The sequence below is a fragment of the Crotalus tigris genome, unplaced genomic scaffold, assembly GCF_016545835.1.
Source record: "Crotalus tigris isolate CLP2741 ecotype Arizona unplaced genomic scaffold, ASM1654583v1 scf7180000021207.738513, whole genome shotgun sequence".
In the NCBI taxonomy this organism is placed as follows: domain Eukaryota; kingdom Metazoa; phylum Chordata; class Lepidosauria; order Squamata; family Viperidae; genus Crotalus; species Crotalus tigris.
This window is the reverse complement of record NW_024098399.1, coordinates 391,226-403,245: the sequence shown is the minus strand read 5'-3', so window position 1 is coordinate 403,245 and position 12,020 is coordinate 391,226. Positions and strand designations below refer to the sequence as shown.

At 43.2% G+C, this 12,020-nt stretch overlaps 1 protein-coding gene across 2 annotated transcripts in view; it reads left to right on the top strand.

Moving 5' to 3' along the window:
- The first annotated feature begins 24 nt into the window (after positions 1-24).
- Positions 25-12,020, top strand: part of PIBF1 (progesterone immunomodulatory binding factor 1) — a 99,549-nt gene continuing 87,553 nt past the window's right edge. The window contains exons 1-7 of one of the 2 annotated variants that reach the window (XM_039369725.1): positions 25-199; positions 2,241-2,537; positions 4,079-4,179; positions 5,952-6,150; positions 6,626-6,745; positions 9,875-10,008; positions 11,609-11,717. In XM_039369725.1, the coding sequence (XP_039225659.1) occupies positions 2,286-2,537; positions 4,079-4,179; positions 5,952-6,150; positions 6,626-6,745; positions 9,875-10,008; positions 11,609-11,717 (915 nt within the window). In that variant the 5' untranslated portion in view covers positions 25-199; positions 2,241-2,285. The remainder of the gene's footprint in view (positions 200-2,240; positions 2,538-4,078; positions 4,180-5,951; positions 6,151-6,625; positions 6,746-9,874; positions 10,009-11,608; positions 11,718-12,020) is intronic. The other variant, XM_039369724.1, reaches the window with a different exon arrangement.

The window sequence follows — 12,020 nt, the reverse complement described above, 5'->3', positions numbered from 1 at the left end:
TTGCTATGGCTGCAACGGAGGGCGAGGCGGTGCCGGCTCCCGCGCCTGCGCAATCCTCCTGCCGGTGGTCTCAGGCCGAGCGGAAGGCGTTTGCCGTCCGCCGCCAGGGCGAGTGGAAGGGAGTTCCGTAAGGCGCCTTTCGAGGACCGGGACTGTTAGAAGGGTGATTGTCGAGCGCCCCAGCGGAGAGATCGAACAGGTAAGCCCGGCCGGACAGGAAGGGAACCGCTCCCCCCAATTTGCTGCCAATCCCATTTAACGGACCCCAGGAGGGAAAAGGTCCGTTAAATCCGAAGCTAATGTAATGGAGACATTTGGTGCCCGTCTCTGCCTTTGGGTGCATGGTGGCATTGAGAGATCACCTAAGTCTGACCTGGATTTGCCAGTGGTCAGATAAAGGTTGAAGCCGCAGGTTTCCCCATTGCATCCGAACCTTGCCAAAGACTAGAATACAGTAAAAAGCTTTAGTGTCACTTTAAATGTACGCTAATCAGCATATATTAAAAAGTCTGTTGCATTCAGCTCTTTAAACAAAATACCATTGTGCACACACACATACATGTATGATGTAGAGAAACATTAGAGTCTAAGTTTGAATGTATGGCACAAAATATACATGGCCGGAAAAAAGGATCCTGCCAATTTACAAGACTGATGGCATAAGGGACAAAGCTGTTACATAATCTAGTAGTCCTACTATAAATACTTTGAAACCTCCTCCCAGAGGGCAGCAACAGAAACTGACTGTGAAGTGGGTGTGTGGGGTATCTAACAATGCTCCACGCTCTAAGCAGGTAGCACTTATAAGCAGTATCCTGAATTACGGGAACGGATCTTCCTATAATCTTCTCAGCTGTCCTTACCGCTCTCTGGGTGAACCTATTCGAGGCATTGCTACCACCAAACTAAAGATGCATGCAGTTTGTTAAAATGCTTTCAGTCGTACCTCTGTAAAAAGTGGCCAGAACAGAAGGAGAAAAATGTGCTCTCGTCTGATGCAGGAAATGCAAATGCTTCACTAAAGATAGCAGAGACCAAGTCAGATTGTTAATTATCTGCATTCCCAGGTACTTAATAGTATTGACTGCCTCCACAGCTGCACCCTTGATACAAAGTAGAGTGTGACTATGCCGGCTCTTTCTAAAATCAACAACGATCGCCTTTGTTTCATTAACATTCAGAAACAGGAGGCGTTCATAAAATTGAACTTAACTGTGGTTTGTGGCTATAATGATTGATTTGATTTGCTGTTGTAACTGTAATGCCTTCATGTACAATGTGACCTATAACTGTAGAGTTGGGTAGGTATTTAAGCAGTAAAGCTATCAAGTTGGGGCTTTTAATTATTATTATTTTTAATAGATTGTGGCTTTTGTATAATGCAAACTGCCTCTAGTCCCAAGAAATAAAAACATACAGATATGAGTTAATAAGTTCACTTTGATCTGAAAGCACGTTTCGGTAACATGCTAAATCAATCGCCTAATTGAAAGAGGAATTGGAGGGCATTGTTTATATGAGAAGATGGTGCTTGTTGGAACAAATCAGGCACAGTTTGATAAATGTGCAGTTCGGCTAACACAAAATGTAACAAAAGGAGCGATTGTGTACATTCACCCCTTAATAAAGAACAGTAGGTATGTTCTTTCTACAATCCATATTGGGTTACAGCTGCCCATCTTTATTATTTCGACAGCCTCACATCTCAACAAATGACTCTGGACGATGTATGTTACTGCTACATACTGAGAAAAGTTTGGGGTTAGTTGGAGACCCACGGGAGGGGGGGAGAGGAGGTTGAAACTGAGTCTGGCATTCTGCCTGCAAGATGCCAGTTTCTTCTCTTTTTGATTAAAAATACATCAAGTGAAGAAAGGAGGTGCCAGCGAATGTGGACATAGGTGTGTAGCTGTCCACAAAATGGTTTTTATTTTAGACTAGGGGTAGGCAACCTTGGCTCATTTATGACTCGTGGACTTCAATTCCCAGAATTCCTGAGCTAGCCATGCTGAGGGGAAAGGGAGAGGTTTCCAAGCTGAGCCATGCTGGCTCAGGAATTCTGGGAGTTGAAGTCCACGAGTCATAAAAGAGCCAAGATGTTGCTTACCCCTGTTTTAGACAGAATTTTATACTTGACATGTTCTACTTATTACACAGTGAAATGAAACTGTTTAAACAAAATGTCTCCTTTACTGTTGCTTTCTCTTTTTAAATTTATTTCTTTTTGCTTACTTTTTAAGCTTGGTACAATTTTAAAGAGAAGGTTTTTTACATCCTGCTAGAAGATGTCAAGGAAAAGCTCTAGGGATCCCAAGAAAGTAAACGTATCCAGCTCTTTGGAATCGGAAGATATTAGTTTAGAAACGACGTTGCCCACCGACGACGTGTCCTCGTCTGAAGACCGGGAAGGTACTGTCAAGATTACCAGGCAACTTATAGAGAGGAAAGAACTGCTGCATAATGTCCAGTTGCTGAAAATCGAGCTTTCTCAGAAGAACTTGATGTTAGATAACTTAAAAGTGGAGTACTTGACAAAGGTAAGAGGATGGCTTTCTTTTTCTTTTTTTTTTAAATGCATTATCATGTTCAAGTGTATTAGGACTGAACTTGCTGGTATTGATAGCTCTTGTTCTCTGTACTTGCTCTAGAAAAAAAATTGTTTCTCATCATAATATTTGGTAACTGCTACGTCAGACTGGAATATAATTTATCTGAATCCATATCAGTCAGGATTCAGGCCTGGACAAGAGAGGAGGGGGGGGAGAAAGAGTATACACATAGACATTAGACAGCGCTGTGAGAATTAGGTGTTCAGCAGAATAATGGCCTGAGGGGGAAAAAACTGTCCCTGTGTCTAGTTCAGGAGTCGGCAACCTTAAACACTCAAGGAGCCATTTGGACCCATTTCCCAGAGAAAAGAAAACACTGGGAGCCGCAAAACTTGTACACACGTGCATACGCAAGGGGGGGCAGCTTGATTGAAGAGTTTATTTAAAAAGAAATAGAGGCTGCTGTGCATGAGTTCTCTCTCTCTCCCTCCCTCCCTCCCTCTCTCTCCCTCTCTTTGTCTCCCTCCCTCTCTCCCCCCCTCTCTCTCCCTCTCTCTGATCTTCTGCTCACCTGGCCAGCTGGCCTCACGCTGTTCTCTGACAAGTTGACACACATTCTTATTGTGCTGGCTCTCTCCTGCCCTTGGTCTGCCAGTCCTCTTCCCCCACTCAGTGTGTGGGTGTGTGGGTGTGTGTGTGAGGGAGAGAGAGCTGCTGCTTCCTGCTGCTTCCTGCTTCCTGCTGAGACACAGCAAACGCAGGAGCCCCGCCCAATAAGCTTGTCAGCTTGTCCGAGAACAGCGTGAGGCCACTCTGTTTTTTACAAACACAGAGAGAGAGAGAGAGAGAGAGAGAGAGAGAGAGAGAGAGAAGGGAAGCGCAAGTGCCTCTCTCTGTCTCTGTCTCTGTCTCTCTCTCTGCAAATGGCGGAGGAGGCTGGGAGCCGCAGAAGGCTCAAAGAGCCACATGCGGCTCTGGAGCCGCAGGTTGCCGACCCATGGTCTAGTTGTTTGGGCCTGGAGTGCCTATGGTACCACCCCGAGGGGAGGAGTTGAAATAGTTTATGTCCAGGATGTGAGGGGTGTATAGATACCTTCTCAGCCCTTCTTCTGACCCAAGCAATATACAGGTCTTCTATGGAAGCCAGGCTGGTGGCAATTGTTCTTTCTGAAGTCTTAACTATCCATTGGAGTCTGTACCTGTCCTACTTGGTTGCTGCACCAAACCAGACAGTTATAGAAGAACACATTACAAACTCAATAATCCCTCTGTAAAATTGTATCAACATCTCCTGGGGCAGTCTGAGCTTCCTCAGTTGATACAGGAAGCACATTCTTTGCTCTGCCTTTTTAATGATGGTTCTAACGTTAAGCAAAGGGTGTTAATGTTAAGAATTGTAACATTCAGAATTGCAATGCTTGTGTTGGGAATTATAGTAACCTCTGTATCTTCTCTCGATTTCCTTGCACAAATCTGAATTGGGCTCACTTTGATCACTGTTTCTTTTCTTCGTCAAATTATTGCTTTAGATTGAAGAACTAGAAGAGAAGCTTAATGATGCAGTCCATGAGAAACAACTGCTGTCTTTACGGCTAGATAACCAGCTGGCATTACAGCAAGAAGATGCTAGGTATGAAAGTGAAGATATCAAATTTAGAAGCAGGAGTTAAATCAAAACTAGACTGTTCTGGTTTTTATGTTAATAATAATAATAATAAAGTTGGAAGGGATCTTGGAGGTCATCTAATCCAACCCTCTGCTCAGGCAGGAAACCCTATACCTTTTCAGACAAATGGCTGTCCAGTCTCCTCTTAAAAACTTCCAGTGTTGGAGCATTCACAGCTTCTAGAGGCAGGTTGTTCCACCAATTAATTGTTCTAACTGTCAGGAAGTTTCTTCTCAGTTCTAGGTTGCTTCTCTCCTTGGTTAGTTTCCATCCATTGCTTCTTGTCCTGCCTTCAGGCGCCTTGGAGAATAGGGGTCTTCTTTGGGGCAGCCCCTGAGTTACTGGAAGACTGCTATCATGTCCCCCCTCGTCCTTCTCTTCATTAGACTGGACATACCCAATTCCAGCAATCATTCCTTGTATGTTTTAGCCTCTAGTCCCCTGATTATCTTTGTTGCTCTTCTCTGTACTCTTTCTAGAGTCTCAACATCTTTTTTACATCGTGGTTACCAAAACTGGATGCAGTATTCCAAGTGTGGCCTTACCAAGGCATTGTAGAGTGGTATTAATACTTCATGTGATCTTGATTCTGTCCCTCTGTTAATGCAGCCCAGCACTGTGTTGGCTTTTTTGGCAGCTGCAACACACTGCTGGCTCTTATTTAAGTGATTGTCTGCTAGGACTCCGAGATCCTTCTCACAGTTACTACTATTGAGCAAGGTACCCCCTATACTATACCTGTACATTTGGTTTTTCTTGCCTAAATGTAGAACCTTGTTTTTTTCACCATTGAATTTCATTTTGTTAGATAGTGCCCAGTGTTCAAGTCTGTCCATACTTGCATTCCAGATCTTTGAATGAAAACCACATTCAGAGCCCTGGCTGGGGTGGGAAAGGGTATGCTCCCTCTTTTGCTATTCTGAAGATTTTTGGGCTTCTCTGTTTTCTCGTTTGGGCAAAACGTATTCCCAGGCTAGACAGCTGCGATTTGTTTCATCCCAAACAACTAGGCTCGGAACCCAGGGTTAGCTTCCAAATTCTAGTTTTCCAGTTATGGACAAACTGCCCATTGCTTTCTTGGGCAAAGAAGGAATGCACGGTTATTGCTATGTCTGAAGAGGAGGAGGAGGAGGAGGAGAAGGAAAGGTGAATTAAAAGATCCTTTGGTGTTTTTCAGAAGTATTCCAGGTGTTCAGTTTCTTAGCTCTTCAGACAATGAGTTGATCTTAAGATGTAGCCATATTATAGTGCAGAATAGTAGTGTGTTGGAAATTAAGCATGTTCCATGAGAATGGAACTTGTGTTGTTTTTATGTGGCAGTGATTTTCAAAAGAGTGTAAGCACTGCATTCAAGTCATGACAATTGAGAAATAGGGTCTGCTCCTAGGTCTTCTAAATGCATGCATAAGATAAGATTATATTGCACATTTCTATTTTGTAGGAATTGTAGCCTTGTTGGACTGAAACTCAGGCACCATACTTTCAACTATGATGAAAATATTAGCACTGAATTTTTGAATCATGCTTGGCTTTTTTTTTTTATAAAGACTACGTATGTTTTCCATCTTGATAAAACAGCATAAACAGTTACGGTTTGTGTGTTGTGTGTTATTTAAATATCATTAAAGTAATGGTTCTATGAATGGGAGTAGATTTTTGTTCAGTTCAGAAGAATTAATGTTGCTGTCTTATAGGATAAATTTACTTAGGTAAGTCACGAGCATTTCTTTTCCTAGAAAACATCAAGAACTAATGAAACAGGAAATGGAAACCATCTTATTGCGCCAAAAGCAACTAGAAAAGAACAATCATCAATTACGAGAGCGCGCTGGAGATATACGTCGTAGCCTACGTGACCTTGAATTGAGCGAAGAATATTACACCAAACTCAAATCTCTTCCGGAAGATGAACTTTCTATTCATGAATACGTGTCTGTAAGTGCTTGAATAGAACAAACCAAGTAAAAAAGAATCGAATGGAATGGAATGGAAGAATAGAATGCAAAATAGAATAGAATAGAACAGAATGCAGAATAGAATAGAACAGAGCAGAACAGAACAGAATAGAATGCAGAATAGAATAGAACAGAATGCAGAATAGAATAGAACAGAGCAGAACAGAACAGAATAGAATGCAGAATAGAATAGAGCAGAATATAGAATAGAATAGAGCAGAATGCAGAATAGAATAGAACAGAAGAGAATGCAGAATAGAATAGAACAGAACAGAATGCAGAATAGAATAGAATAGAACAGAATGCAGAATAGAATAAAATAGAATGCAGAATAGAATACAATAGAACAGAATGCAGAACCGAACGGAATGGAACAGCACAGAATAGAACAGAACAGAATAGAATAGAATCTTCCTTCGAAAGATAATGCTGTGCAACGCCTTTTGCGCCTCCAGATTAGATTCTACGAAGCGGTGCATCCTTTAAAAAACGAGATCGGTGAACTGCAGGCCAAGAAGAAGGCAGCCTGGGAAGAACTGAACGAGTACAAGTCTCAGCTGAAGAACTTGTTAGAGGTCTGTATTTCCTCTTTCCCTTCAAGGCCACATTGGGAAGCTGCTGCGCTCGGCACACACCTCAATGTCTTCTTTCCTAATGGGTCATTGAGCCCACTGAAATGATTTGTGGGGCCATGTTTAAGCTGAGGAGCTCCCCCCCTTTTTTTTTTTTGGCTGCAGTCCTGGGAATGTATTGAAACTTTGGGATTCCTTCTAAGGGGGTGGGGGGGGAACAAGGTGTGGTTTAAAAAAAAAACAAGATGGTAGCCGCGATAGTGGTTTTTGTGGCTGTTTCTTTGCTGGCCAGCTCCTCTCTGTGTCTCACACTCCCATGTCACCTCCAGTTCGAACCAAGAAAGAACTGTCAAGTTGCTCACAGCTTCCTCCCCGTTTTCATTCCATTGACCCGAGGAAGAAAAATGCAAACTTGAGAAAGTGAGATTTTTTTTTCCCCCTTAAACGTAGAAGCTGCCTTTTGAAACGGCGGCTGAGATTTTGGATTTCGTCTGTGGGGAGGCCCCATTTGAACAAAGCGCTTTTGGGACAACGGTGCTGAAATTCTTCCGTGGGTCTCTTTGTCTTCTTTGGCCACTTGGGGTCAGTATCTCCTCATTGGTTGCACGGTTCCTAGAGTCCGGAGAGAGAATCTTCTTGAGTCTAGAAATTAAAGAGGATTGTAGGTGAAGGTGAGCATCACCCCCCCCCCCTGTCCACAAAGCATTTAAACTATTTTGGTTTTTAGCCAAAGGACAGGCCTTCCACCATCGGGCCTCTTGCCAGGATGTTCATGGAATTGCTCTTGATTCTGAGCAATTCCATGAACATCCTGGCGTTACCTCAAGTGTGCTTTCACTTAACTTGGCTTCTTTCGCTGACTTTTTTATTTTTGGGGGGCGGGGGGGGGGGACATCACAGGTCTTTAGCCCCATCCATAGCTGGAAGAAAAACTCAGCTCCCTAACAGGAGTCTAAAAATTTTGGCACTCTTGCTGAGAAAGAATCTGGCATTTAATTCTTAACAAACTTGAAATAGCTTTAATTGTTATAAATACCTGCTAGGTGTTTCCATGCCTTTTGCTGCATATATTTTGCTGATAATGTACTTAGGACTGCTGCTGCTGCTGCTTTGGAAAAAGCTTATGTGCAGTTTTTAATAATCGCTCCAAGTGCTTATTAAGAGGCCAGAATTTGAAACTGAAGGAGGATCCTAGACCACATTAGGAAGAAACAGGGTGCTTCCCATTGCTAAATGCTAAACATTTGTCTTGTCCTTCTAAAATAACTTGATCTGCTGTAATAAAGAAGCTTGGCAGTACAGTACAAATTTCCTAATAGTTTTTTCTCTTTGCTGAACGAACATAGGTCATCACAGGTCAGTGGGAAGATTCATGTCTTTCCCATTTTCTATGGAAATTCTCAGTCATCCAGGTTGTGGTTGTCCCAAGGTACTTTTCAGGAGGCAAATGGACTTCCTTGTTTTTCTTTGGAAACATTTCGCTTCTCATCCAAGAAGTTTCTTCAGCTCTGACGGGATGGTGGGGAATAGAAGGATTTATGTTCCTTGCAGACTGCTGGTCATTTGCCTTCTTTTAGAGAGTCGTTGAGGCCATTTGGGGGTTTATCTGTGTCCTCAGGCTCACCTGAATAGCGCAAATGTGTGTGGAGCCTTCTTGGCTGCCTGTGTCACTTCACTGTTGAAGACAGGCATGCAGGCTGTTGGGGTGAGTCTGTGGTGTCTGCATCTCAAATTGAAGAATGCAAATGACCAGCTGTCTGCAAAGTTTATAAATCCTTCCATTCCCCACCATCCGATCAGAGCTGAAGAAGCTTCTTGGATGAGAAGTGAAAGGTCTTCAAAGCAAAACAAGAAAGGCCACTTGCCTCCTGAAAAAGGACCTTGGATCTCTCCCACTGACATACAGAGAGGGTGATTTGGACAGCATGTAAGAAGATGCATTACAAGAGGATTAAGTGTAAAGTAAAAGACTCCCATTGTGGGAACTCTTGGGAATAATTCAGTGCCATCCATTTTAACTCTCCTGAATGAAGGTCAAGCTAAGTAGATGCTGTCAAGGCCAGCCTGAATTTGGTTTCCCATTGCCAAGGAATCTCCATCTAGCTAATCAGAGCGATGGACTCTCATAAAATGTCTCCAAATTCTATCTAATAACTGGCAAGGTTTGATTTTTATTATATTTTTAATCTTTATTGGACTCGCTGTGCTTTAACCCTATTATTTCTCAATAATCGTATTTGATTAATATTCTTCTGCTACGTTATTCTAGACTGGTCAGTGACTGAAATAAAATGAGTTCCATGTTATCTTCAGATCTAACTAAAGGAAGAGCTCTTCATGGCGCTGAAGTTGCCTTCTGTAGGGTTGAAAGCTCTTTCTCGCTGGCCTTAAAATAGCCTCCTTTGCTTCTAGGTCAGTGGTGGCGAACCTATGGCACGCGTGCCAGAGACGGCACTCAGAGCCCCCTCTGTGGGCATGCATACCATTCCCCGGAGATGGCAACCGTCCGTCTTCAACCGTCCGCCTGCTAACTCACTGAGGTCCCACATGGCCAGATGCATCCCAGCACCCATGCGTTTGCTGGCATCTATGTGCAGGGGCTGATGGTGTCAGGCAGCAGCTGCCCCGACCTGTTTTGTCTCACCTTGCCCTGTGACAATGGCACCCCCGTCCTGCCTCACCTCACCCCGCAAGACGAGCCTCTTGCCCACCATCCCACCTGCCAGAAACCCCCTGAATCTCCCCCGGCCCCCACAGGTGTCCCTCCCCACAAGCAACATCGAGGTGATCACGACCACCTTGGCCACACCCACCCAATCTGCCATGACCACCACAGCCACGCCCACCCACTGGGCCATGCCCAACTGTCACCCGGAGATAAATAAGTTTTGGGTTGCAGTTTGGGTACTTGGTCTCTAAAAGGTTCGCCATCACTGTTCTAGGTGCTAATTTGCTTGCTTTAAACACGCTAATCAGGTGTTTACACACATTCTTTTCTACGGCAAAGATGAGAAAGGTTTTAGGTTCGTGTTTATTTCCCAGTTCTCCCAAGAATAAAGCAAAACAAATGTCTCTTTTTAAAAAAAAACAATTTTGAGCTTTAAATATAAAGGTCTTTTATTTCCCCTCCAGAGTTATGAAATGGAAAGAAAAAACCGGTCAGAGGCTGAAGTGCGATGTCAGCGCTTAACCATTGAACTAGCTGATACAAAACAAATGATTCAGCAAGGTGACTACAGACAGGAGAACTATGATAAAATTAAAAGGTAAGTTTTATCACCACTCGTAGACAAGAACTTCCAAGCTCTCTGTGGCGTCCGATAGTCCTGTATTCATACCTTTTTTCCCTTTTAAGGTCCAAACTGTCTTAACTTTATTTGACCAAGCATCTATCTTTTCACACATCAAAACTGGAAAATTACTTGATTTGTCTGATAACAAAACAACACAATTGGAAGAGACCTTGGAGGTCTTCTAGTCCAACCCTCTGCTCAGGCACGAAACACTATACTGTTTCAGACAAATGGTTGTCCAATCTCTTCTTAAAAACCTCCAGGGTTGGAGCACCCACAAATTCTGGAGGCAAGTCGTTCCACTAATTCATTGTTCTCGCTGTCAAGAAATTTTAGGTTGCTTCTCTCCTTGATTAGTTTCCATCTGTTGCTTCTTGTCCTGCCTTCGGGCACTTTGGAGAATTGCTTTGACTTCCTCTTCTTTGGGGCAACCCCTGAGATATTGCAACACTGCTATCATGTCACCCCCTCGACCTTCTTTTCATTAAACTAGACCAGGAGTAGGCAACCTTGGCTCTTTTATGACTCGTGGACTTCAACTCCCAGAATTCCTGAGCCAGCATGGCAACCTCTCCCTTTCCCCTCAGCATGCCTGGCTCAGGAATTCTGGGAGTTGAAGTCCACGAGTCATAAAAGAGCCAAGGTTGCCTACCTTCTGGCCTAGGCCTAGGCTGCTTTATGACTCGTGGACTTCAACTCCCAGAATTCCAGAGCCGGCATGGCTCAACTTGGAAACCTCTCCCTTTCCCCTCAGCGTGGCTGGCTCAGGAATTCTGGGAGTTGAAGTCCACAAGTCATAAAAGAGCCAAGGTTGTCTATCCCTGAACTAGACATACCCAATTCCTGCAACTGTTCTTCAGTTTTTAACTGTTTTAGCCTTCAGTCCCCTAATCATCTTTGTTGCTCTTCTCTGCAGTTATGGTTTAAAAGACCTCACAGGTACTTAGTTATAGGTTGCTGAATAATGGAATATTTTCCCTCACGGTCTTCCTTTTCTTAGCGGCTTTTAATCAGAGTCACCAGCTGACAATGTAATCAGAGGGAATTTCCAGTGCAAGATGGGTTGAGCTCCATAATTGTCTACTTCCTTTATTTTTCCTGTAAGATTTATTCTTGTCTTTTAAATCAAAGCATTGGGCGTTTGAAGAGTTGCTTAATTCATGCTGGAACCTTCTCTTGTGACAATGAGCGGGTCAATGGGAAATTTGCCCTCTGTGTTTCGATGTAGGTTTGCAAGGAGCACAGATAGGATCATCGTGAAATTATGTTGAAACAAAGAGTCTAAAATAGCTGTGGTGTGGACGGTCTTGGCAAATCTTGTCCTCTTGGTTGTGGCTAGTTCAGGTTTTTCAGAATGTATTTTGAAAAAAACCCAAGTCCTGTCAGTAGAGCAAATTTGGGTGTGGTCCTAGGGCCGAACAGAGGTGATTCTCCTAATAATTCCTCCGTTGATAACAACTGAAAAGCAGCGAGTGTTAAATTTGCACAGAAGAGGTAATGGCACAAGAGCTAGAAATCTGAAAGCTGAGATTCTGCAGTTCTAATGATGCAGTCGTATGTTTCCTCCCAACAGTGAGCGTGATACTTTCGAACATGAATTTTCAGAGCTCCGAAGAAAATATGAAATATTGGAAGTTTCTCACAAGGCCGTAACTGCCGAAAGGAACGACATATCCAAAGAGGTGAGATGTTCAGAGCTCATCAAGTATCCCTTTCAATGTTCACTGAAAACAACACCGAAGGCGGCTCCAGAAGATTTTTATTTATGTATTTAAAAAAAAAAAAAACACCCGTGCAGATTGTTTATTACAGCTGTATTTCAGAGTAAAGGTAATCCTCGACTTAACAACCGTGCATTTAGTTCAAAGTTACAAAAGCATTGAAAAAAAGCAACTTGGGGCAGTTTTTCACACTTGTGACTGTTGCGGCCCTGGGTCACGTGATCAAAATTCAGGTTTAGAATGCAGAATAAGAATGGAATGGAA